The sequence below is a fragment of the Miscanthus floridulus genome, chromosome 19, assembly GCF_019320115.1.
Source record: "Miscanthus floridulus cultivar M001 chromosome 19, ASM1932011v1, whole genome shotgun sequence".
Lineage (NCBI taxonomy): Eukaryota > Viridiplantae > Streptophyta > Magnoliopsida > Poales > Poaceae > Miscanthus > Miscanthus floridulus.
The window spans coordinates 26,470,961-26,497,945 of NC_089598.1; the positions used below are offsets into that span (position 1 = coordinate 26,470,961).

A 26,985-nucleotide genomic window follows, 5' to 3' on the forward strand; every position below is an offset into this window, starting at 1 on the left:
AATTTTCAGGCCTTCAGTCCCGGCCCAGACCAAGAACCGGGACTAAAGGGTGGGCGGCAATTTCGGTGCCCGCCAAAAAATACCTTTAGTCCCGGCTGGTAAGACCAACCGGGACTAAAGCGTTGGACCTTTAGTCCCGGTTGGTCTTACCAGCCGGGACTAAATGTCCTTTAGTCCCGGCCTATATATATCAAACGTCTGTTCTGTTCATCTTCAATCTCGCCTACGTCGCTCAGCCCCTCCCAGCCGCGCCATCCGCCGTCGTCGAGCTCGTCTCTGCCGTGCCGTCGTCGTCGTCTACCCCCACCCGGCCGCGCCATTCTCCTGGCCCGCATTGCCGCATCCCGTCTCCGCCGCCGCACCCGACCCCATGTGGAAGAAGTCTATCTTTTGGGAGCTACCCTATTGGCAAGTCCTAGAGGTCCGCAACGCAATCAACGTGATGCACCTGACAAAGAATCTTTGTATGAACCTGTTAGGATTCATGGGTGTGTACGGGAAGCCAAATGATTCACTTGAAGCACGCCAGGACTTGCAGGGCATGAAAGAACGAGACAACCTTCATCCAGAGAAGATAGATGATGGACGTCATTACTTAAGTCCTGCTAGCTACACGCTTAGCAAAGAAGAGAGGGACAGCATGTTCGAATGTCTAAGCAGCATCAAGGTCCCATCGGGATTCTCCTCCAATATAAAGGGTATAATAAATGTGCCAGATAAGAAATTCCTAAACTTAAAGTCCCATGACTACCACGTGCTTATGACGCAATTGCTTCCAGTTGCTTTAAGAGGAATTCTACCTCCACATGTACGTCTAGCCACCGTGAAGCTATGTGCATTCCTCAATGCAATTTCTCAGAAGACAATCAATCCAGTGGAACTAGCTACTCTATAGAATGATGTGGTTCAATGTCTTGTCAGCTTTGAGTTGGTGTTCCCTCCATCCTTCTTTAATATCATGACACACATCCTAGTTCATTTGGTGAAGGAGATTAGTATTCTTGGACCTGTGTTCTTACATAACATGTTCTCCTTCGAGAGGTTTATGGGAGTCTTGAAGAAATATGTGAAAGTCTGTTCTAAGCCTGAAGGAAGCATCGCCCAGGGCTATGGAACAGAGGAGGTCATTGAGTTCTGTGTTGACTTTATTCCTGACCTTGCCCCGATTGGCGTTCCCGAATCATGACACGAGGGGCGACTCAGTGGTAAAGGAACTTTAGGAAAGAAAACATATATCGGCATGGAAGACGATTATTTCAATAAAGCACACTACACAGTTCTTCAGAACTCGTCATTGGTGTATCCGTATATCGAGATACATAAGGAGTTCTTACGATCCAAGTTTCTAGGGAAGATTGAAGCTTGGATTAGGCGTCAGCATATGGAAAGTTTTAGTGGTTGGTTGTGAAAAGAATGTCAAGGCGATGACAATATTGATGAGTAACTGTATTTGTTGGCTAGGCAGCCATCATGGCATATCCTCACATACCAAGGGTACGAGATAAATGAGAATACATTTTACACAGTTGCTCAAGATAAAAGGAGCACTAATTAAAATAGTGGTGTTCGCATAGATGGCACAGATCCAAATAGAAATATACAAACATATTATGGTCATATAGAAGAGATATGGGAACTAGACTACGCACCTAATTTTAAAGTCTCTTTGTTCTGGTGCCAATGGGTGAAGCTGACCGAAGGAGGGGTAACAGTCGACAAAGAGTATGGAATGACAACAGTGGACCTCAACAATATTGGGTACAAAGAGGAACCATTCGTCCTTGCTGCCGATGTGAGTCAGGTGTTCTATGTGAAAGACATGTCTACAAAATCAAAGAGAGAAAAAAACGAAGACATCAACTCAATGATCAATGAGCCAAAGCGCTACATAATTCTTTCTAGGAAAATAAATATAGTGGGAATTGAAGACAAGTCAGACATGTCAGAAGATTACGAAAGAAATGTCCAAATTCCACCCTTCATAGTAAAGAAAGATCCAAGCATCATGTTAAATGATGAAGACACTCCATGGTTATGATAAGATCATAACCAAGGGTCATACGTTAAGAAGAAATTCACTGTTGTGCCCGCATGATACAACGATGCATGTTTAATATATTATGTTTTAGAGACGAATATTATGTAATATGTTATGACTTCACAATTGTAGATCTTGCTGAGATGATCAAACTTGGTATTCAGAGTTTTTTCATCTGAGGTCATTTAGTGTCTCATTTGAGCAAGTTTGACCAAGTCAAATTTGGTCAAATAAAAAAACAACACTTTGACTCTAGTATTATGAACTCTAAATGACTTCAAATTGAAAAGTTTTGAATACCAAGTTTGTTAAACTCAAAAAGATCTACAATTGTTGTGTTTGGTCAACTTTCCATTTGAGAAAGTTTGGACGGTTCAAATTTGTGATTTTTAAATTTCGACGCCTACAAACTAGTTTTTGTCACCCTAGATTGTCTCAAATTAAAAAGTTTTGAATACTAAGTTTGTTAAGCTCATCAATATCTACAATCATTATATAGGTCATTTTTTCATTTGAGAAAGCTTGAACAAAATGTAGTTCAAATTTCACAAGTGTGACATAGTTTTAGAAAGTATATATGAGATTCAAGAAGTTGTGACTAGTGTTTGATAAAAATTGCTCAAATGGGAAAATGAGCTATATAAAAATTGTAGATCTTGCTGAGATGATCAAACTTGGTATTTAGAGTTTTTTCATCTGAGGTCATTTAGTGTCTCATTTGGGCAAGTTTGACCAAGTCAAATTTGGTTAAATAAAAAAACAACACTTTGACTCTAGTATTATGAACTCTAAATGACTTCAAATTGAAATGTTTTGAATACCAAGTTTGTTAAACTTAAAAAGATCTACAATTGTTGTTTTGGTCAACTTTCCAGTTGAGAAAGTTTGGACGGTTCAAATTTCTGATTTTTAAATTTTGACGCCTACAAACTAGTTTTCGGGACCCTAGATTGTCTCAAATTGAAAAGTTTTAAAAAACAAGTTTGTTAAGCTCATCAATATCTACAATCCTTATATAGGCCATTTTTTCATTTGAGAAAGCTTGAGCAAAATGTAGTTGAAATTTCACAAGTGTGTGACATAGTTTTAGAAAGTATATATGAGATTCAAGAAGTTGTGACTAGTGTTTGATAAAAATTTCTTAAATGGGAAAATGAGCTATGTAACAATTGTAGATCTTGCTGAGATGATCAAACTTGGTATTCAGAGTTTTTTCATCTGAGGTCATTTAGTGTCTCATTTGAGTAAGTTTGACCAAGTCAAATTTGGTCAAATAAAAAAACAACACTTTGACTCTAGTATTATGAACTCTAAATGACTTCAAATTGAAAAGTTTTGAATACCAAGTTTGTTAAAGTCAAAAAGATCTACAATTGTTGTTTTGGTCAACTTTCTACAATTGCTATGGAATTAATTGATTAACCTAGTATTAAACAAAATCAAAATCCCAGGCCTTTCCAATTACGCTGGTGGGTTGCCAAAATTTTCAGGCCTTCAGTCCCGGTCCAGACCAACAACCGGGACTAAAGGGTGGGCGGCAATTTCGGTGCCCGCCAAAAAATACCTTTAGTCCCGGCTGGTAAGACCAACCGGGACTAAAGGGTTGGACCTTTAGTCCCGGTTGGTCTTACCAGCCAGGACTAAATGTTCTTTAGTCCCGGCCTATATATATCGAACGTCTGTTCTGTTCATCTTCAATCTCGCCTCCGTCGCTCAGCCCCGCCCGGCCGCGCCATCCGTCGTCGTCGAGCTCGTCTCTGCCGCGCCGCCGTCGTCGTCTACCCCCGCCCGGCCGCGCCATTCTCTCAGCCCGCATCGCCGTATCCCATCTCCGCCGCCGCACCCAACCCCACCCTCCGTCGCCGATGCTTCCCGCGCGCCCACCGTACGGCCTTCGTCGAACTCTTGATCTGCTGCTCTCGATCGGCCATGTTTTTTAGATTTTTTTTACAAAGTCTCGGCTGTATGTTAGATTAAAATGTATAAAATTTTAATTAGTTGTTTATTGTTAGTTTTTTAGTTATTTTTTAGATAGTTTTTGATATATTGGATTTAAATGTATTAAAATTTAATTAGTATTTTATTTAGATAGTTTTTAGATAGTTTTTATTATAGTTTTTTATATATGTTAGATTAAAATGTATTATCTATTACTAGTTTATCTAATTTCTTATTAGATTTATTTAATTGGATTTAGTAATTATATATTCTATCTCTCTATATATATTATATCTAGAGAGAGATTCTATATGTATACATATGTACTTAATTATTTCTATATGTATATGTACATGTACTTATTTTCATGTGTTGAGAGAGAGAAAATTGTATCTAGAGAGACATTCTATGTGTATCACATGCATATCTAGAGATATAGACATATGCACTTATTTCTATGTGTTGAGAGAGAGAGAAAATATATTGTATCATTCTATGTGTATATATATACATGTACTTATTTCTATGTTTTTGGATCGAAAGTGTTTTTGATTCGATTCCAAAGCCTATACCTTATTATTGTTTATCCTTATGAAATATTATGTGTTATTATATTTAATTGGATTTAGTAATTCTATATGTGTTATCACATGTACTTATGTTATGTACTATAGTAATTCTATCTATGTGTTATCTTGAAGATACAAATGGCTGCTCCGGATGATAACTTGAGTGATGACATAATGACGGATATTATCAACACCGGCACCAATGTGGATGTAGATGACACGAGTCAGTACTTTGCTGATTATGAGGATATCCTAAATATGCCGGTGGTTGAAGATCAACAAATTATCGCGCAAGAAAATACTAGCGAGGTATATTCGATTATCTATCATCTCTTATAGATGCATGCGTATGTATATTTGTTGTTAATCGTTGTGTTTCTACTCATGTAGCCGGTCTCTGGATCTACATCAACCACCGACAAAAGTAGGAAAGTTCGAGGGTCAAAAAAGCCATTAGAGGGCCGTTTCATAATATCAGAATTCGACACCGACACCGGCAAACCATTGGGACCACATGCTCAGACATATGTCAATCAATGTGGGTTCGTTGTAAGGGATAGGATCCTAGTTAGTGCTCGTGAATGGAAGCAGAAGATATTCGCTCCTAATGTTAGTTTTGTATCTGATCGTGACAAGAACCTAGCTTGGAGAGATATCACTCAGCATTTCACATTACAAGCAGATGATGCTTTGAAGGAGCTAGTGAGGGATTGGACAACGAAGAAGATGGCAACATTGTTCCAGAGTTGGAAGAAGACATTGTATAAAAAGTTTATCTTGAAGAATGTTACGCCGAATTTCAATGCTAAGGTGTTTGTCAAGTTGGAGTCCTATTGGGATGCCTTCGTAGAATACAAGACATCCCAAGACAGTGATGAATGTGTGATGAGGAATCGGCAGAATGCCCGACAGAAACAATACCATCATCACATGGGATCAGGTGGTTATAAGAGTGCTATTCCCAAGTGGCAGAACCTAGAAGCAGAGATTACTCCCAAGGGAATCATACCTAAAACAATAGAGAAGAACTGGCATCAACGCGCGAAGAATTGGTTCTATGCTCATGGGGGAAGCCTAGACCCAGACACTGGCAAGCTAATTTTCAGCCAAAAAATTGAGAGAGCAACACAGAGACTAGGTCGTGCTAGGGAAGAAGCTGATAGTGGTGTTTTCAAGCCCAACAGAGAGAAGGATGAATTGACATATGCCCTAGAAAATCCTGAACACGGTGGTCAAACAAGAGGCTATGGGGCGGTTCTGTGGCTACATGCATTCCCAGCAGACAAGGATACCTACAGAAGCCGCCAGAGAAAGAAGGATGAGGAGGCAGAACAAATTCGTGCATTGGAGCAATTTGTTGATGAGTCACGACAAGCATTGCTTGAATCACGTGAACGAGAAAAATCTCTTGAGGCAAGAATGCAGGAGGAGATCAAGAGGCAAGTGCAGCTAGCAATGAGTCAAATGCAATCGCAATCAATGCCGGAAGTCACCATTAGCCCCGTTGGTCAGATAAAAAGCAGTTGTGCTTCTACGGAGCTGCCAGTTATTCAAGACGACGCTGGATTGCGCTTCCCTGTTGATGACATTACCAAGCCTCTAACAACATGTGAGCTGCACATTCCAGATGGTAATAATACATCAATCATAGTGGCTGTTGGGGTTGTATCTCCAATAGACCGAATGAAGACACCAAGAATCCATGGGTCAGTTATTCAACCTGGATATGCTAGCGTCTCGGTCGATAGAGTGCTCAAAGGTTACAGCAATGTTCCTCTTGATATTGAAGGCGGTGATAGGGAGAAGGCACTAGGAGAAGCAGAGAAGACATTTATTCAATGGCGCAAACACTTCATCATCATTCCTGGGGCGCCACCGCTTCCCCTACCTCAACATAGGTACGAATGAAAGTGAATGAAATATTATTTTCCATTAATTTTCTATTGGCTTCAAAAATAATTGACACACAACTTGTTTTTGTAGCAGGGTCTCCCCCCAGCCTAGCCTAATCATTCATTCCCCATCTCATCACAGTGTCACGGGGGGCGAGACGACTTCATCCCCACGGCGATCGCCAACTCCTACACTGGCCCCATCGCCTCCACAACGATCTCCAACTCCTACACCGGCCCCACCGCCTCCACAACGATCTCCAACGCCTCCACGCCGGTCTCCACCAACACCGGCCACATTGCCTCCACGCCGGTCTCCAACACCGCCCCCACCCCCTCCACAGCGACGCACTACAAAGACGTCTAAGGTCCCGGCGGCAAAGAAGACCCCGAGAAAAAGAGTTATTTCTCAAGAAATACTTTCTGAAAAGACTGATGAGCAAATAACAGCTGAAGAAGACAAAAAAGTGAAAGATTTTTTTATAGATACCAAAAACAAGAGTCAAGCGAAGCTTAAGGAGAAACCGTACTTTTACCTACCACGAGAGGTGCTGAGGCAGAAGGTCGATGCTCACAAGAAAAAGATAATTGAACTTCGTAAGTCTTTGCCACTATCAGACTATGACCACTCCCTCGTGAAGTCACATGATGCAGATAAGAAAAGGAAAAGAGCATCAGGGAAGGATGTCCCACAGCTCGGATAACTGAAGCAACCAATGCAAAATCTTATTGTTGCTAATGAATATGGTTCCAACATAGAAGTCTATCGACCAGACAACTCTGGAGAAGTGTCGGTTCAAGCCCTTAATGCTTTTTTTCAAAATACTGGTTTAACCTTGGATCAATTGACGGACAAAGCTCCAATCCAGAACCTGGAAGTTGATACCTGGAAGACTTATAAATATGGCAAAAGTCTGTACAACCCTGCAGCTCTGAATGAATTAAGTACGCAAATATACTTGCTCAATAAGTGGTACATACAGGCGTGTGGCAGGGGTGAGCAGTGGATCTTTGTTAGATTTAGAGACCATCATTACTTCCGTGGCGATGACATCTTACATATTAGTTTTGAAGAATTGCATCAACTATACCACATTGATGCTCTGGACAAATCAATTATTAGCTCCTTTTGTTTGTAAGTAATTCTTACTTTTATTTAATAAACTCACTTCCATGCGTACGTGTATATAATTATCATCACATGTAACTTATATTTATATACAGATTCCAGATGTCAGAGCTCCAAAGAATACAAGACACCAGTGTTGGCTTCATTGATCCTTATATCGTATTCAAACCCGGTATTATTGTCAAGGAGCGGTGGGTATCTGAAGCACAAGAGAATATCATGATGTTCTTCGTGAAGCAGCACGATAAGACAACAATACTTTTCTCGTACAACTTTGAGTAAGTGTTAATAATAATGTAGTCTGCACATTTTATATAATATCAATACAACTTATATGCATGTACATATGTGTATAAACCAATGCAGGTTTCACTAGATACTCATTGTCATTGAGTTAAACTCAAGTCGGTTAGTAATCTTTGACTCGTTGAGAAAAGAGCGGGCACTATACCAAGATATGATAGACATTATCTAGGGGTAATTTTGATCTCTCGTGCACAACTATTATTGAATAGACTTTGCCATAATTTATTAACGATCGTACATTATTGGTCGCACAGGGTTTGGAAAGAGTTTATTCGGCAACATCGCAAGGATTGCAAGGCACCACTTAATGTAGTTGAAATACCAGTAAGTTGTACTATATACACTTCTCCACGTGTTTAATTACTAAATCGTACTTCAATTTACGTGTGAGATGACGAGAATAATCTTCTTCTCGTACAGTGGTATTTGCGGCAGGAAACAGGTAATAACTTATGTGGATACTACGTTTGTGAATTTATCACTGCGCACATAAGAAGAACTCCTAAAGATGTCTATGTATATATCAATTTTTTATTTATTTTTAAATGAATATATATATATATATATGTATTAATACTTTTCCTTTTATTTCAAATGCAAGACTGAATGGTTGAAACGAAGGGTCATGCAAAAAGACCATCTGAAAGCAGTTCAAGAGTCAATAGCAGGATATCTTCTAGAAAAAGTGCTAAATCCCAACGGCGAGTTCTACTTTGATCCTAAGGAATAAATGATGTAAATTAAATATTTATTGATATCGTTATTTTCGAGAACAAGATTATGAAAGTGTTGTATATATACATATATATATATCTATAATATATATAGGTTCATACTTTATTCGAATATAATAATGCTCGAGATGAGAATTAGATGTAATTATATGCGTGCGTGTATTTATATTAGCAGCGTAGAATACGTACATAAAAACATATTATATACTAAACAAATACGTGTAACTGAACTGAAAACAAATTAAACAAAAAAAAGAAAAAAAAAGGAACCTTTAGTCTCGGTTGGGGTTACCAATCGGGACAAAAGGGTGCGGCCATGTTTGCTCGGCTGAAGGGCCTTTAGTCCCGGTTGGTAACACCAATCGGGACTAAAGGTCCCTCTTTAGTCCCGGCTCGATGACCCGAGACTAAAGGTTCCACCTTTAGTCCTGAGATCGTTGTCCCGGCAATCGGGACTAAAGGCCGTTACCGCCCGGGACAACAAGTCCATTCTATAGTAGTGAAATAACATGACTTATTTTATCATTAGAGATATTTTAATAATAATTTATTTATTTTATAATATACATAAAATTTTTGAATAAGACGAACCATCAAACAATATATCTGAAAGTAAAAAAACGTCACTTATTTTAGGATGGATGGAATAAGTTCTAAGATCTACTCTCCCTGTCTTAAAATAGAAGTTCTCGCTTCCCGAGAAATCAGCTTTTTTTTAACTTTGACCACTTATATATAAAAGAATATTAATATTTATAATACATAATTAGTATCATTAGATAGATCGTTGAATATACTTTCATAATAAACTTATTTGGAGATATAAATGTTGCACGTATTTTTTACAAACCTAGTCAAAGTTGAGAAAGTTTGACCTATACGCATTCCATGACGACTTGTATTGTGGGAGGGAGTAGGTATTTAAACATGTAAACTAAAAGTGAACTAATTTTTGGTTCCCAGCCTGTCATTTTTAGTCAATACAATATAATGCAATACACGCAATATTAAACCAAAAGTGGTCCATCTACTAAACTTTATTAGTTCTAAATAATCCAACCAGGACCTTGAATCACTTCTCAACAACATAAAAGGAAAGGAAAGGTAAGTTCCACTCATTTTCCATATACCCACATAATAAAAAGTGACATCTCCGCTGCGTTCGTCCTCACCTCACAACTCCAATACGGGTGGTCCATTTGTGTCAGAAGAAGACCAGAAGACTATTCGGAAATGCAATAAGTGCTTGTTTAGTTCCCAAAAAGTTTTCCAAAAAGTGCTACGGTAGCCATCACATCGAATCTTGCGATACGTACATGGAGCATTAAATATAGACGAAAAAAATTAATTGCACAATTTGGTTGAAAATTGCGAGACGAACGTTTTGAACCTAATTAGTCCATGATTGAACACTAATTGTCAAATAAAAATAAAAGTGCTACAGTAGCCAGATTTCCAAAATTCACGAACTAAACACGCACTAAGAATCAGGGGAGCAGCGTCGTGATCCCTCTCGGGTCCCGCAATCCCGCTCCAGCTGCTCCGGCCGCCACGTAAGTGACACGATGTGCCGATTGGCCTTGTCCGGTTTGTTAGCACAATATAATTATAGCAGGCTGATATATTTATATGGTAGGTTGTTCTTAATTGATTGTGCCTTGTTAGCACAATGTAATTATAGTAGGCTGATGTATTTATGGTAGACTGTCCTTGATTAATTATGCCTGTAATCTTACCTATGTGATTGGTTGCATGTTACCCCGGCTATACATACACCTATACAAGATATGAATGATAATATATTCTAATCATGTTTACACGGCTAGCCACCGGGCACCAGGTCTCACCCAACTCATTTGACCTACATACTCGTAATCATTTGAGTACAATACAACACTTTGGACCGGACCTTCAACCATTTAGTTTTGGTCGCTCGTGCAATCAGTCGTGCGCGAGAGAACCCCAGTTCTCCGTGAATTGAGTCATCTACCTAATCACCATTCATAACTTTACTTATCCACCGTTATTATATTCCATCATAATCATAATAATAATGCATCAAAGGTTCATCGTTTGTGTTAGAAGTGAATGTAAATGAACAAGATTTGAGACAACTGTCTTTTAATTGATCTCTGAAATATATTTATACAAGTGAAAGGGTGTCACGAAGGAACATGACTGTTCCCAAAGGACATGCCCCTTGGAGTAAAACTAACTGTCTAATCCTATCTACTAATCTTGTAATTGATGGATGAGATCACTTCGTGAACAGGTGTCTGTTCATGGCGTCGTTGATGAGATCACCGAAGGGGTGTCTGTTGAGAGACACCGCTTCGTAACACTCCCCTTTGATCGAATCTTTCTTGAGATCAATGCAGCTGTAAGCTGAAATTCCTCGAAAAACCCTATGGAAAAAATCTGAGGAATATATGATATGCTATAAAAACTTCTTTAAACCTTATTAAAAAATAAGGAGAAAATAGCATATTTATTTGTGCTTTAAGTAAACCACTATGTCATTGGTATCCCATTAAAAACCCCAATGGGGAAAAATATTGGAGATACGACATAAAGATAACTCCCCCAAAAACCTTTTCAGAAAAAATATGAGGAGCAATATAAAGTGATATGTCGCTAAAACTTCTGTAAAAACCCAGTGGGAAAATTAGGAGAAAATATGACGATATATTATTGGTATTGCCTCTTGAATAACTCACATGAAAAACATTTTCAGGGAAAAACCATAGATGAGTTGTGAGGGCAATATGTGTCTTTGATATTTCCCACAAAAAACCCCGGTGGGGAAAATAGAAAATATGACACGTGCTTATGTTAATATTACCTCATTAAAAACTTTAACAAGAAACCTTATAAGTAAAACTTGTGAAAGAAAAGAGTATAATATGATGCTGCTACAGGTCAACATTTAGGAGATGTCTCCCTCTGATTCTGGCAAATCTCGAAGTCACCGCATACTAATTCCATGCACCAATTTTTGAAACACAGAAGTTGGTAAGGACTTAGTAAATAGGTCAGTGAGATTATCACATGACTTGATTTGCAAGATGTTTATTTCCCCGCTTTCTTGTAACTTATGAGGATAAAACAGCTTAGGGGCAATGTCCTTAGTGACATTACTCTTTATGTAACATGTTTGTATCTATGTAACATAAGCGAAATTATCTTCATAAATAATTATAGGTGATTTAATCGAACCAATACCACATGCCTGTTGTATGTGGTTAATCATTCTACGAAGTCATACACATTCATGTGATGCCTCGTATAGAGCAATAATTTCAGAATCATTAGTAGAGGTCACCGTCAGAGTCTGTTTAGAAGACTTCATGAAATAGTTGTACCTCCATGTAAGAATACAAATCCAGTTTGGGATGGGAACTAGATAAGTAACCAGCATCCGTATATCCAATCATATTGCGATCATGATTTCTCTTAAAGAATAAACCAAGATCCTTTGTGTCACTAAGATATCTAAGGATATGTTTCGCTCCCGTCTAATGATGGTGAGTTAGATTAGCACTATGTCTAACTAGTATGTTCACTGCAAATGCGATATCAGGCCTGGTGCAATTTGCAAGATACATAAGTGCTCTAATGACACTAAGATATGGAACCTTGGTCCCAATATCTTTTCTCTAATATTTTCTGGATATAGGCTGATTGATGCACTAAAATCCCTAAAGGACGGTGCTCAAGTTGTAAGCCTAGGCAATATTTGGTCTTGCCCAAATCCTCCATCTCGAATCCACATGATGGAAATTGTATCTCAAATGATTGCATAATTATTTCTATATCATGATGACACCAAAATAACCAATATACGCAATCATACTTAATTATACACAATGTATGTTGCGATTTGTATTTGGATTCAGAATATGAAGTCCATTAGGACTTATACATCCGAATCTATCAAATTCATTTGATCTGCCAATTATTGAATTTGAAAAACTTCATTTTCACACATACCATGGGGTATGCTATGCTGGGTCTCTGTGTATATGCTACAAGCTCTTATTGTTCACCACCTTACTTCTGAAAAGAAACTCTGTGAAGGAAGATATTACTATGGTAATACTTCTCATTATTGAACAAGAGCAATCTCCTTAATTGCCACCTTTTAGTTTGACCAAATCTGAGTGTGAAGACACTCTGTCTAGGACTTTTGGTCTGGATCCAGTAAGGTAAAAAGCAATCTTTGAGGAGTATATGTCGCGACAATTTGTAGTCTTTAAATGATTGATTCGTTTCTTGAAATCAATATAGCATGTGAAAATATTAACCCTTTTAGACTCCGAGTTATTTCCCATATGGAGTCAGGGTGTTCCAATGTCCCAAGATCAGAATTTGGGTGCACCGTTGATCCGGGTGGATTTTGATCCGGGTTTTGGATGCTCATCCATTTTGGGTGTCTACCAACTTGAGGTTGGCTTGGATTTACTGATTTGGAGGATATTGTCCTCGGTATTCTCGGACGCTTACTTGAAGCATTATCCTTAGGAGCGACCGTACTTCTCCCCCTCTTCTTGGGAAGTGGGAGTTGAATGGTTTTAATCGGTACCTCCATTCTTTCGGGCGCATTATAAGTAGGATAAGAGGATTTTGTGACACCCTTATTATCATTAAATGTTTTTGGCAGATTCTTTGCAATATGATGCACATATAAGACATTCTAAACGATAAGATTTAGAATTTTTGGTACGTGAATGTGAGGATTGCTCTTTTGATTCCTGGTATTCCTTATGTGGTATAAATCTCCCCCTAATGCCTGGAATTATCCTCAAATGTGATCAACATACGGGCAATTTATAAATCCTCTGTAGAGTTACCTCTTGGGATCCCTAATGTCCATTGGTATGTTGGGGTGGTGATATGGATATGTGAAAACATACTCGATGCGCAGATGGGAAATGTTTGGCTGCGGTCAAAGTTTCACGTACATACTGCAACGGAGGAAGTTTTATAAGTGCAGCTTGATGAATTTGAATTAACGATGCGGTGTGTAAGACCGCATGAAAATAACTTAGTTCTAATAAATTACAATTCTATTTTAATATGTCATGCAATTTGATTCTCAATAAGGGACTCAATAAAACCATTATTGGTATGGACATAAGACACTTGATATATAGTACCAAAAAACCAAATTGTTCTATATAAAATGGATTTGATCCCGCATCTAGGATAATTTGCTCTAAATTGAAGATATCAACCAATGAGTTTGGTACGGTGATGGTTCTCATGACTAAGAGACACACCTGGGACTATATTATGGATGCATAAATGTGCATTACATAGTATTTTTATGGTCCATAAAATGATAAATAGAGTCACATGTATGTTCTTGAATTTCTTCAAAAAAATATAGTGGCTCATATTGATGCTATGACCAATAGAATTGACAATAATTCTCAAGTTATCTCTATAGTTGAATAACCAAGGCAAATGTGCCAAGTCTTGTTGATATCAAGAGAGAGAATTATTTATACGCAACATTGGATACGGATTATGTATATGTAGTCAAATCCAACTGAGGATGTTTTGTTTAAGTATTGCTATATCCGTTGTTAAGAGAAAAATACTCCTCTTAGTTGTCATCTTGGGGTTTCCATATGAAAACCACATTGACAGATATCTCTATAATTTTAATTGGGTACATTTTGGAATCAGAATACAAGAATGAATTCATAATTATTATTTAAGTACCAATAGGGAGTATGATAGTAGTACTACATATTTATTGGGTTTGCCATTTTGGACAAATACTTTGAACAATGTAATGATTATACTACATGTTTATTAGGTTTGCCAATTTGGACAAACACTATGAACATGTAATGTTAATAGCACATGTTTATTGGGTTTGCTAATTTGGACAAACGCTTTGAACAGTATAAAAAAAATTCCAGAAAACATAGGATCTGGAAAGCGAATTTACAGTGGTAAATTCATCTGCAGCAGTACATGTCATGATGCAATTCTTGATGACACATGGGTCTCAAAAATACTTATTTACATGAGGTAAATATTGTGCATCATAATGCATTTACGTGGGGTAAATATAGTACACTACAGTATGTTAAAACCTGAGGGTTAAAACATAAATCTAGATCATATAAATAATCCATTTGGAGTATCCTGTAATTCACAGAAAATACAAGGGTGTTCGTGCATTTCTGCAGCTGTCTCGCCGGCTGTGGGCGGGCCCATCGGCCGCGGATCCCGTCTCCTGGCCCAGCGAGGAGCCGTCGCAGGGCCGAGCATAGGGGCCACGCGGGGCCGTAGGCCGCGGCAGGGTCCGGCCGCCGGACTGGGCAGCAGGGCTGCGGGCGCCTGGCCGCGCGCGCAGAGGCCGTCGCGGCGTGCGGGTTCCGAGCCGCGCGAGACCGCCAGTCACCGACTGTTGGGAGGACGCGCGGGGCCGCCGCGCAGGAGGCTGCGCGGGCTGCCTGCCTCGAGAGGGTGTGCAGAGGTCCGAGTCGCGTAGTTCGTGGCCGCGCGGCGCCTCCAGATTTACCGTAGGCATGCGCCGGCGGGCGGGAGGCCAAGGGCTATCGCCGTTGCCGCTTCTCAGGTTCAGCCCGGACGCATCCACCAACGGGTGCGCTGAGCACTGGAGCCGGCTACAAAACGCCGCCAGCGCGCAAGCACCGCCGTTGTCGCCAGGCAAACGCAGGCACGACCGCCGCCGCCGCCGGGGCGCCAGGCACTGGAGGCAGCCACCGTCTCCGACGTGAAGGGGCCCGAATTGGGTCCGGCCACTACCGACGACAGGGTGCCAGGCGCGCGGTGCTGCCGCCGTGTCGTGCCGGGCGTGGATACGGTCAGTCGAACATCCATGTTCTGTAGTGCCTTTGGACGGAGATCATCGATTCCATGTCTTTGGCCTTCGTAGATCTTGAGATCGATGGCCGTACAATAGTTCATCACTTCATCGTCACTTCATCGTCTGTTGTCTCCGGTGAGGCATGCATGCCTCTCCTTTCTTCTGACTTGTTCGGAGAGCAAGAGTGCTGATAACGTGTTAGAAGTGAATGCAAATGAACAAGATTTGAGAGAAGTCTCTTTCATTGATCTCTAAAATATATTTATAAATGAAGGGGTGTCACGAAGGGACACGACTGTTCCCAAATAAGGATGGCAACGGATCGGATTTGGGGCGGATATCTGCGGGTTTCGGGTTCTACGGGTTCGGGTTTGTGGATGGTTTTTCACCCACGGTTTTCGGGTTCGGGGCCCCGAAACCAATCGGGTTCGGTTTCGGGTGTGGTTTTCCACCCGTGGATATCCAATGGATATCCGAAATAAATTATTTGGAATTAAAACTCATGTTTTATAATATACTAATAATAATTTATTTACTTAGATTATTAAATTTATTTAAAGTTGACTTATGAAAATATTTATTATTTGTTGCCTCTTGTTTATACATGATTATATGTGTATATATATCCACGGGTTTCGGGTATCCATTCGGATTTCGGGTATCCGCGGGTTTGATTTTGGTGATGGATTTCCACCCGAATCGGTTTTCGGGGCGGATTCGGGTTTCGATTTCGGGTTTCAGTTTTGGGTGCACGGAGACTCCACCCGATCCGAACCCGACCCGTTGCCATCCTTATTCCCAAAGGACATGCCTTTTGGAGTAAAACTAACTATCTAATCCTATCCACTAATCTTGTAATTGATGGATAAAATCACTTCGTGAACAGGTGGTTGTTCATGGCGTCGTTGATGAGATCACCGAAGAGGTGTCTGTTGAGAGACACTGTTTCGTAACAGTTTAAGCCATTTGGGCCGCTATGGTCTTTGCGATTTTACTACTCCCTCCATTCCAACTTATAGGTCGCTTCGACTTTTTTTTCATGCATTTTATTATGTATTTAGATATATTATTATATCTTTAAATGCATAGCAAAATAGATGTATAAAAAAAAGGTCAAAGCAACTAGGGAGTACTAAACTTACTATGAAATGTTTGGATGACGACGGCTGCCTGCCAGGCAAAGCATCCTGGCCGAATGAAAATAAGGCGGACGCCTGCTTACCTTGCCTGAGCCAGTCAAAAATCTCACGCTCTCATCCAAACACGCCCTATTGGGGCTGTTCGTTTGTTTCAAAAAAAAATGAAAAAAAAAATGTTTCAAAAAAATATTCATTCAGCAGTCAGCACGGCAACAACCTTCATGATGTGGAGTAAACTGCTCGGCTGCACTCTTTGCAACGCTGCTGCAGAATACTGTAGAGCAAAGTAGCAAAAGGTGGCACGCAAGAAACAGCAGTAGCTGTGCAAGTAGGCCGAAAAAACGAATAAACAACCTCTAATCAAGACCTAGGAGATCAACCACCAACAGGCATAGACAAGCAATCAACAAAACATAAACTGTATTAGATACATGGGGACGCAGATAGCAACCATGTGTTGAACAAATAGGGCGCCCATCATTGGTTATCATTATATGTTAAACAGCATCTGACATTTACCCTATCCAACAGGAAATAAAGCTGATAAGAATGAAACTACATTGTCCATTAGAAAAAAAAATGGTTGCAAATGATGGATGGAGGATTCGACTTCAACGCAGGCTCTATGATGTGATAAACATCAATCAGGATGACTGTATGGCACTCGAAGAAGCATCTATGAAGAATATCAATCAGGAAGTTGCAGAGAAGGAAGCAGAAGGCGAAGAAGAAGACTTCCTTCGTCGGAGGCAACATGTGGTGGCAAGTGGAGATCACAGAACAAAGCCAAAGTCGGCTCAACGTAGCATTTGGCTTGGTCAATTCACTTTCTGGCACTCACTAACCTGGGTCCTCCGAAGTAAGGCATGATAACACGAGTAGGTGAGTCGTCGTCCATCTAACATACTGCAGTTCCTGAACCAGGAGCAGCGCACGGAGACTGAACCTATGGAGAAACTTACCAGATGCTGCATTTGTCAGCAAATCAAACCTTACCAAATGGTATGAGAAGGAAGGTTATTACTGCTTTTGCGATGCGCAGCATCTTCAACGAAGCATGTGGTTCACGAAGACGCGCAGGCAGACTAACACACGGCTGATTGAATGAAGCATGCGAGGGTGTGCGAAGAATGAAGAGCTTAGAACAAAACCATGAAGACAGAACTGAAAGCCGTAGTCGGCCGAGTCGTTTAAGCAGTGCAGGACGATGCCTTTTTACCACACAAGAAAAGACAGTAGGTCTTAGTTCAACAAATACACCCATCAAGAGGTTTTACTACTACTTATAAAGTAGACACAAGCATTATAAGGTATATAAAAAAGTTATGAGAACCTTAACCAAAGTCATGCAGTCGGCGAGCTATCTTTCAAGCAGGTTATTGATCATAGCTTTCCCAATATCTGTCACATGACACTCATCAGATACAAGGATTTGGCTCTAGCTCCTGCTGCGGCGGTATCTGGCAGTATCAATAGTACAATTGAATCAATATTTTAGTAGCTGACAACAAAATGTGTAACTAAAACATGCATTACCCATTATCATAGGGAGACTCTTCTCGTGCACGTTTGTACTGTGGTGACCTGCTATAGCTGCGTCCACGAGCTGGTGACACGCTACGACGCCTTGGAGAGCGTGCTGCAGGACTGTAACTCCTGTTTGCAAAGATATGGATTCAATCAGATTCATTGTCCTTTGTTCATAATATGAATTATGCAATTTGCTAAGAGTATTTCACAAGTACAGATTGAACAGAACAAAACAAGAACAAAAAGATGAAGAGTGCACATATTTCTTTTGCTCATTTGATAGACAGTTTCCACCATTAATCATTCAAAACCTAGGCTGTTAACGAATGTAAAGGTCAGACGATATCTTAGAGACTTCCCCGCAAGTGCATGATCCGTAGTCATCCCCCCCCCCCCCCCCACCCCACCCCAAAAAAAAGAAACAAACAAACAAAGAGCGAATGAAACAAAAAAATTAAAGTGGCTTGGCACTTTGATATAAAGGCTGTAGTACAGTAGGGGCATATGCACTAATAAGTAATAACAATAGTCAGTGAATAGGGTAGACAAAGGAACAGGAGAGTATATTCACCTTCTACCATAACTTGGACTCCGGCGATATCTGGGACTGCGACTGCGGCTACGGCTACGGCTTCGGTGCCTTCCACTGCCTAGACCTCCAGAACCAATCCTCAAACGGCACTCACGAGCAAAGTGACCAGTCTCACCACACTCATAACACTTGGACTCAGATCCACCATACCGGTCACGACCACCACGACCACTGCTGGCATTGCGAGATAGCTCAACTCTCCATCCATTCTTGCCTACAAAACCATAAATATATTGCTATATTCAGCAAGGATTAAAACATTTGTACATACATGACCATAAACATGCAAACACACAAACTGTGACTATAAAACAAAGAAAGCACAAATATAATCGCAAAAAGGTAAGAAGAATACCACAGAAGATCCAATCAATTAAACTTTAACAGAGATTACTTCTAATAAGCATAGAAATAAGTTCATTAGGGCATGCAGTCTCCAATATGATATTGACTAGCAATGTCTACAGAATATATATTGTATTATATTGAACGGACTACAGAAGTACTTTCTTCATTTTGTGTCTTCAATCTATACGCAAGTTTAGATAAAAATGGTCAAAGCTAAGGTTCAACTTACAACATACCTAAAGAAATTGAGTTATATTTGTTATATTAGAAAAAATTTCAATGTTTTCTACTTCCTCCGTGCCAAATTATAAGACGTTTTGGCATTTCTAGATTCATAGCTTTTATTATGTGTCTAGACATAACATATATCTAGGTGCGTAGCAAAAGCTATGAATCTAGAAAATCCAAAATGTCATATAATTTGGAACGGAGGGAGTACTTTCTCTACTCCTGCAATGGCCAATATCTGTTACCAGATGGTAGGCGCAAACCCAAAATCATAATTCCATATATCATCAGAACTGAATGTAATTTAATAGAAACTCAGATATTCCTCACATAGAACATTGACAACCTTTGGAATGCTATATATAAATCTGATACAACATACTGAGAAAGGTTTATAACATGTTGACAGCAATACATTGATCACATACCATCTAGATCACGGATTGCATCCTCAGCGTCCCTCTTATCATCAAAATCAATAAATGCAAAGCCAGGTGGTTTCCGAGCAACCCAAACACTGCTTGCACAAAAACAAAACATGAAAACTGTGTCAGAATCATAGGCATCAAGTGGGATACATCAATGCAACATGTAATTACATGCATTCAACGATTATATAATGGTACAAAACTTTGTATGGGGTCCAGAACAGCATATCCTTTGGTGTTCAGAATACTGGCCATATCATTCGCTTTGTATACCCAAACAACGTAAGCATCCACACTAATGTAAGCCAAGGTCTATCACCAGTGAATTTGACAAATTGTACCATGCACCATCAAAGAAATAATTGTAACAACCAAAGTACAGCAAACTATTTTTTGGGAATGATGCATATATTAAGTTGATATATCCCAAATATGGCAGTGCAACAATATACAGTACAGTGACAGTATATATTTTATGCTAAACAGGAGAGGATTTGCAGTACACCTCGTCGCTGTCATACTAAACAGGAGAGGATTTGCAATACACCTCGTCGCTGTCATGCTAACGAAATAGTCAATCGTCCTTGCAACCCAGGACTGATACTATTGCTTCGACAGACAATTCTTTGGTTTGCTATAACAACAACAACAACAACAAATTCTTTGGTTTGCTATATTTAACAAAATTTCGCCCTTATGGTTATCATCCAAACATGCGCACACAAGAAAACACACGTGAATTTCTAAGACGAGCCACATCAATCACACGGAATCTACGGACCTGAGGCGAGAGCACTGACCTTCGAAGAACACCGAACGTGCGGAACTCGTCCTCCAGCTCCCGAGCGGTCACCCGGGGATCCAGGTTGCCGACGTACAAGCGGGCCATCACAACCGATCACCTGCAAATCATTCGCCAGAAACGGACACGGATAGCAATTAGATTTCGGAAAACCAACCACCCAGAACCTTCGTATCAACGAGAGAGCACGCCAAATCAAGCAACGAATCGCTCAAAATCCAGTCCAAAATGAACAGATCTAAAGCTCGAAACCAAAATTAGCCGCGGAATTCAACGGGGTGAGGGGGGAGGGCGCACGAATCAACCAGATCTAGGGTTTAGAGGCGGGGAAAAGAACATGGGTCAAGGTGACGAGAGGGAAATCTGTGGCTTTACCTTCTCCGATCTGTTTCCTCCCGAGGCTGCGGCGTGGATCGAGGGTGAGGACGCTGGCTGATGATGGCGGACGGAACTGGGGCCTGGGGAGAGTAGCTGGGCGAAGGCGAGAAGGCGAGACGAGATCACGCGACGCGAGGATGTTATCGCGTTGCCGGGTTGGGATTGGACGGGACAATTCAGGAATCAGGACTTCTGGTTGGACCAGCAGGCCGTGCTGTTTCGGTGGGTTGGGCTTCTTATGGGCTTGCCTGCTTGGCTGATGTTGAACTCTTTTCTTTTGAAGGAAAACCTCCGTCAACTTTCCCGAAAGTCCACTTTTTTTCCCCTAAAGTCTAAAATTAGGTAAAACATCTTCCTCAACTTTTAAAATTATTCATCTTACCTCCCCGGCCCTGTTATAAACAGTTTTGAAGGCGGTTTTGTCTTTTTTCTTTTTATTTATTTCGGCTGAATCTTTAAAAAATCGTAGTAAATCATAGAAAAATCATAAAATAGAAAATCCAATTTTGTTGGACTCCACATGAGTAGATCTACACAATGAACATATAATATGGTATGCTTTAGTACAAAGTTTTTGTTTTGACTTTAGATCTATGCTTTTATATAATTAATTAGAATAATTCATAGATGCAGTTTCTATGGTCCAATTGTGATGAAATTTTTATGATGGGCTAATTATTGTATGATTGAACTATAGTAAAAGTTTCATGCTCATTCGAGCTTAGTTATAAATTTATTTATATTTAACAAGTATAAACTTAAATAAAATCTATAACTAATGAGTATGAAATTTTTACTACAATTTAAGCATACAATAATTAGCCCACCATAAAAATTTCACCATAATTGGACCATAGAAACTGCAGCTATGAATTATTCCATTTAATTACAGAAAAACATAGATCTAAAGCTATAGTGAAAACTTTATTTTAAAGCATGCTATATTATATGTTCACTGTGTAGATCTACTCATGTGGAGTTCAACAAAATTAGATTTTTCATTTTATGATTTTTCTGTGATTTACTATGATTTTTCAAAGATTTAGCCGAAATAAATAAAAAACAAAAAACAAAACCGTCTTCAAAACCGCTTATAACAGGGTCAGAGAGATAAGATGAACGGTTTTAAAAGTTGAGAGAGGTGTTTTGCCCGATTTTGGAGTTTGAGGAGGAAAAGCGGACTTTTGTAAAAGTTGAGGGAGGTAATGTGGACTTTTTCCTCTTTGAAACAGCACACAGAGGCACACAGATAAAGTTGTTTTGAGCGAAAGGCCTCTAGTGTAGGCTCTAGGTTACGAGTCTGGGTTAGACTTTTGAATTTAAAGGCGTTGTGCTTTTCAGTGGTAGGTGTTGTTTCTGTCAACGGCGATACGCCTATAGCAACTTCGTCAGTCTTAAAGATTTGTCGGCCCAATCTTTGAATATGTTCATGAGGTAGAGTTTGTGTGCGTACGTTCATAGGGATGAGTTTCTGCTGAATGAATAAATATGATATGAGATGGAGGATCACACTTACGATGGCTTTACTACCTTTGGCTTTGGGAAAAGTTTTCTACTTTTGAAGTTCCCGCTCTATATTCCAGAGTGGAAAAAATAAAAAATTCAAAAAAAAGTAAAAAAGTCTAATTAAATCTATCTCGAATTTTTTAGAACCCCTTGAATGTATGCATGCGTTGTACTGTGTAATCTTAAAAAAATAAAGTTATTTTGATATATTCTTTCAAATATTGCAGAATTCCGAAACGTGCCATTTATTATAAAGGCTTAGCATAACACAGATAAAGTTCACTGAAAAATCAATTCTAGCATTGCTCAGCATCTAAACCAACGAAGCAAAGAATTGAATTGCCGCCACTTCTAGCACTCGGCTAGGAGAAGTGCTCCTCGTTGTCCTCCTGCCTTTACAACTGCATCTAATGTTAGGCATCTCCGCGAGAGATTTTAAATTCCACCCTCTATATCTTCGTTTGTCCATCCACTATAAAGATTCTCTCTCCATAATTCTGCACACTCCAACAGACTAGCTATATCACACTCTCCATATTCTATTGATCTATATTTTATTAGTCTTCAAAATAATATGAATTGCTATATTGTGTTAGTATTCAAAATTTATTAGAATTAAATGGATACTCTTAAGTCAAACATTTTACAAAAATAGTTAACGTTGAAGAATTTTAATATAAAATCTATAAGAGATTTTGAGTTAAATCCAACTAAAATGAGTTCTCTATTATTTATTCTATTGGCAAAACAATAGTCATTAATTTTAGAGCTGATATGATCACCTTTGAATTAATGAAAGAAGGAGAAAGGAATAGAGTTTTAGAGCATCATAAACATGGCACTAGATGTCAGCCTCACATTAACCAAGATAGCGAGACACATCGGCCAGCCAAAATTGGCTGCCGAGGCTCACCATGCTATATAGCACCTCAAATAGGATAGCGATGGTAATGGCTAATCTATTGGTGGCCAGTTTTCTAGAGCGTTAGCTAAAAAATAGCAAATTACATATAAATTCTCTTGGAGATGCTCTTAAAGCCAAATATGTTTCATTGAATGATATCTACAAAAAAAAATGAGTTTACATTTATCAAAAATCATGTTACTCCTTGTAAACCATACTGTCCAGCAACTATGCTCGAAGTCTAGTTTCTATCATTTCACCTATAAAGTCATGAGATGTTGACCCCATTCTTTTACCTAAATTCAGTCTTGAGTTTTAGGTAACCTAACTTTGTCCGGCAGTTCATAGCCTCACGTATAACCCAAAAATTACACAAATAAACAAAAGAGGCCCAATAAACAAACCAGCCAAAGAAATAAACTCACACTCACACTTCCAACCCCCTATCCTCAATTCCCCACCTGGAGCCCTGTTTAGTTCCGCATTGGCGACGCTTTTCAGCCGAAAACAAGGAGAAATTCCACCAAACGGACTGTGACCAACGAGCGTTGGCCGGTTGAAAATAAACGCGAGCAGATGATTTCCAAAATGTGGCCTCGGAGGCGCGTTCGCTTAAACGCAATCTCGTGTTCGTGAGTCGCGGAAACAAACATGCCCTTATATGCGGCAACAGCCACAACACCGCAAGTAGTACAAACAAAAAATGGATAATAAGAAGATTAAGATGTTATCAATCACAAAAAGAAAAACTAACGCGTTCCTTGTGATGGAGCCTCTTCACTCAGGTTCTTTTTTTGGTTTATTTGGATGTGCCATTACAATTTTCCAACTTTTGATATACGCCACTACAATTCATCTATTTGGAGATGTGTCATTATAATTCTTCAACTCCCACAAATATACCATCATCTACGTTTTAGAAACAGTCGAGCCCATTTGTAGGCCAAAGTATTTTCGTATTAACCAGAATGCCCCCTCTATCTTCCTCTCAATGCCTATCAATGACATGTGGGCTATAGGTCAGGTCCTTCATCTTCTCTTCCCCATCACGCACGCCCGTCTCCTTTCGTAAGGTCACGTCGCCATCCTAGACCCCATTGACTCCTGACTGCCTCGTCCCTGTCTTGTAGGGTCGAGATGGCGGACTAGAGGGAGGGTGAATAGTCCTTTTTAAAATAAAACATGTCGACTAACCGAGATAAATACGGAATTAAAACTAACGGTCTAGTCAGGACTACACCCCTCTATCTAAGTTCATAAGCACCTTATAAAGATTCTAATTAGGCAACAAAGGTGTCGGGCTACCTAGAGCTCACCTAATTAATTCTAGAGCAAGGTCACACAAATCTATGCACTAGTATTTTGTACAACCGGGAGAGCTCCTACACAATCTAGTAAGCAAAAGTACAAAGCTCCTAAGCTCACTAGCAATGCTCGATAACAAGGCTACACAAGTCAAATTAGATAGCACAAATTACTTAGCTACACTAACTAAGCAATATGACTAACAAGGTTACTCAAACTAAATTAGTCATGCAAAGAAGCTACTTCTATGCTATACAAGCAAGAAGGTAACTAGCAAGCTACACAAGCTAACTAATTATAAGAGCAACTACACAAGCACAATATATAAAATGTAAATACAAGCTTGAGTAAAGGGGAATGCAAACCAACAAAAAGACAAGGATGACACGATGATTTTTATCCTGAGGTTCACTTGGTTGCCACCAAGCTAGTCCCCGTTGAGACAAACTCTAAGGTTACCATCGGTCCTCTTGCTAGTGGTGACCCGCAAGTCACACTCTCCCACATGGAGTGCTTACCACAAGCTCTAGCACCTGACGCTACCGGACCACTTGTCGCCTTCACGTCTTGCTCTACTAGTGTTGCTCTTTGCGACTCCCACGGGGTGAGCATAATCCCCCTCACAATCACTTCTTCGGAGCATCGCATAATCTTCTTTGCGTGCTTCGACGAGGACCACTACCAAGCCATCTAGGAGGTGGCAACCTCCATGTGTAACAAGCACCACTGGCTTGCAACTCGATCATCTAGTGCCACTCAATATAATCTCACAATGCAACGCACTAAAATCACTCACTCGCAATGGATTCACACTTCTCGCAAGCACAAGTGAGTTAGAGGCTTATCAAACCAAGCACACACAAGGGCAACACATCCCCAAGGTGCTCAACCAGCCCAATGCCTAAGCTCCACCTCTATTTGTAGCCCCAAACCAAATAGAGCCGTTGGAGCAAAGCTGCACTTTCTGCGAGGGCACCGGACACGACGGTGCGGTCACCGGACATGGGGTGGCAGTGCCCCCCAACGATCGAATCCAATGGCTAGTTTGACTAGCCATGGTCACAGGACAGGCGGCGGTGGCATCGGATAGGGGGTGGCGGTGTCGCCCTGGCCAACACCTCGAAAATCCTTCTCTCTGAAAAAATAGGGTGGTGCACTGCTGTCACCATGGTGGTGACCCCCTTGCCTCAGCACCGAACTCACCACCCTCGAGAAAAAAGTGGCGGTGCCACTGGACAACACCTAGCAATGCATCGCCCTGCACATGGTGGTGTACACCGTCACGTCCGGTGACAGCCCTTCTGCTACTGCTCAAAACCAAGTCTAGGTGGGAACCACCCTAGGGGTGGCAGTGCCACCGGACAAGGTACGATGCTGCCAGCTCTAACCCCTGCTCTCTGCCTCGACCAACCGATCACCGCCACTAGGGTGGCGGTGCCCCGGACAGGGGTTGGCGGTGCCCTTAGGATAGCACCCCAAGCTCGATTTCGTCTCCTTTCTTCACCTTTCGACTTCTCTTTTGCAAATGTGCTAACACCACCAATTGATCACCACCTTGTGCTCGTGTGTTAGCTTTTCACGATCATTTTTCCAAAGGATTAGCACTTTTTTCTCAACGCCACTTGATCCTAACACGTATGCAAAGTTAGATTGCTCAAGTGACACTAGATGATCGATATGCAAACAAGTTTGCTTCTCTTAATAGTACGGCCTTCTATCCTAAACCTAGTCATGCATTTCTCTATAGAACCTTTGACCAGTGAAATGAAATACCCTACAAATATATCTTTGCCTTGTGCATTCCATTACATCTCCTTCATCATTGATGCAACACATGCACCAACCAATCACCAAATGAAATGATCCACTTCATATCATCACGTGACCGTATTGGTTCATCGATCTTGACTTCACTTGCTCTTCACCATTGCTTCGGTCCATCGGTGCCAAGTCTTCACTCAACTTGCCCTTCACACTTGCAATCGGTCCATCGAGCCAAGTCTTGTCTTGATCTTCTCCACCTTGATCACATGACTCCATGTCATGTCTCATATGCAATAAGCTCCTTCATCACATGTGTGAGCTTTGCAACATCTTCAAGCCATTTCACCTCTATGGCATATGTTGCTCACACACATGTACCTATGGACTAATCACATGTATATCTCACTTTAAACATAATTAGTCCACCTAGATTGTCACTCAATTACCAAAATCAAACAAGGATCTTTCAATCTCTTCCTTTTTGGTAATTGATGACAACTCTACAAAGATATGGAAATTAAGTACTTTTGGATCCATGTTGCTTGCCCAAGCAATTTTACCATGTGTAAATAATTTTGGGCAAGTACCACAAACCCAAATTGGTAGTA

The 26,985-nt window shown here is 40.2% G+C and overlaps 1 protein-coding gene across 2 annotated transcripts; it reads right to left on the minus strand.

Annotated features, from left to right (window-relative positions):
- Nucleotides 1-16,772: 16,772 nt before the first annotated feature.
- Nucleotides 16,773-21,087, minus strand: LOC136528569 (serine/arginine-rich splicing factor RSZ21A). Of its 2 annotated transcripts, XR_010777107.1 has the most exons (7): nt 20,896-21,087; nt 20,519-20,620; nt 19,719-19,807; nt 18,694-18,928; nt 18,129-18,248; nt 17,926-18,052; nt 16,777-17,803 (listed from the first exon to the last, which is right to left on the minus strand). XR_010777107.1 is itself a non-coding variant. In XM_066521541.1 (6 exons), exons 2-6 carry the CDS (start codon nt 20,605-20,607, stop codon nt 18,031-18,033), a joined length of 555 nt encoding a protein of 184 aa, XP_066377638.1. In that variant the 5' UTR covers nt 20,608-20,620; nt 20,896-21,087; the 3' UTR covers nt 16,773-18,030. The 2 variants fall into 2 exon arrangements, 1 of the variants encoding a protein (XP_066377638.1); XM_066521541.1 differs by having other exon boundaries at nt 16,773-18,052.
- Between the last annotated feature and the right edge of the window lie 5,898 nt (nt 21,088-26,985).

What these genes read in the sequence shown, in the direction of transcription:
- LOC136528569 (XM_066521541.1), bottom strand. Translation starts at nt 20,607, where the DNA reads ATGGCCCGCTTGTACGTCGGCAACCTGGATCCCCGGGTGACCGCTCGG. An exon ending in ACGTTCGGTGTTCTTCGAAG is followed by an intron (nt 19,808 to 20,518) that starts GTCAGTGCTCTC and finishes TTGTGCAAGCAG; the next exon opens with TGTTTGGGTTGCTCGGAAAC. An exon ending in TGCAATCCGTGATCTAGATG is followed by an intron (nt 18,929 to 19,718) that starts GTATGTGATCAA and finishes ATGGTTTTGTAG; the next exon opens with GCAAGAATGGATGGAGAGTT.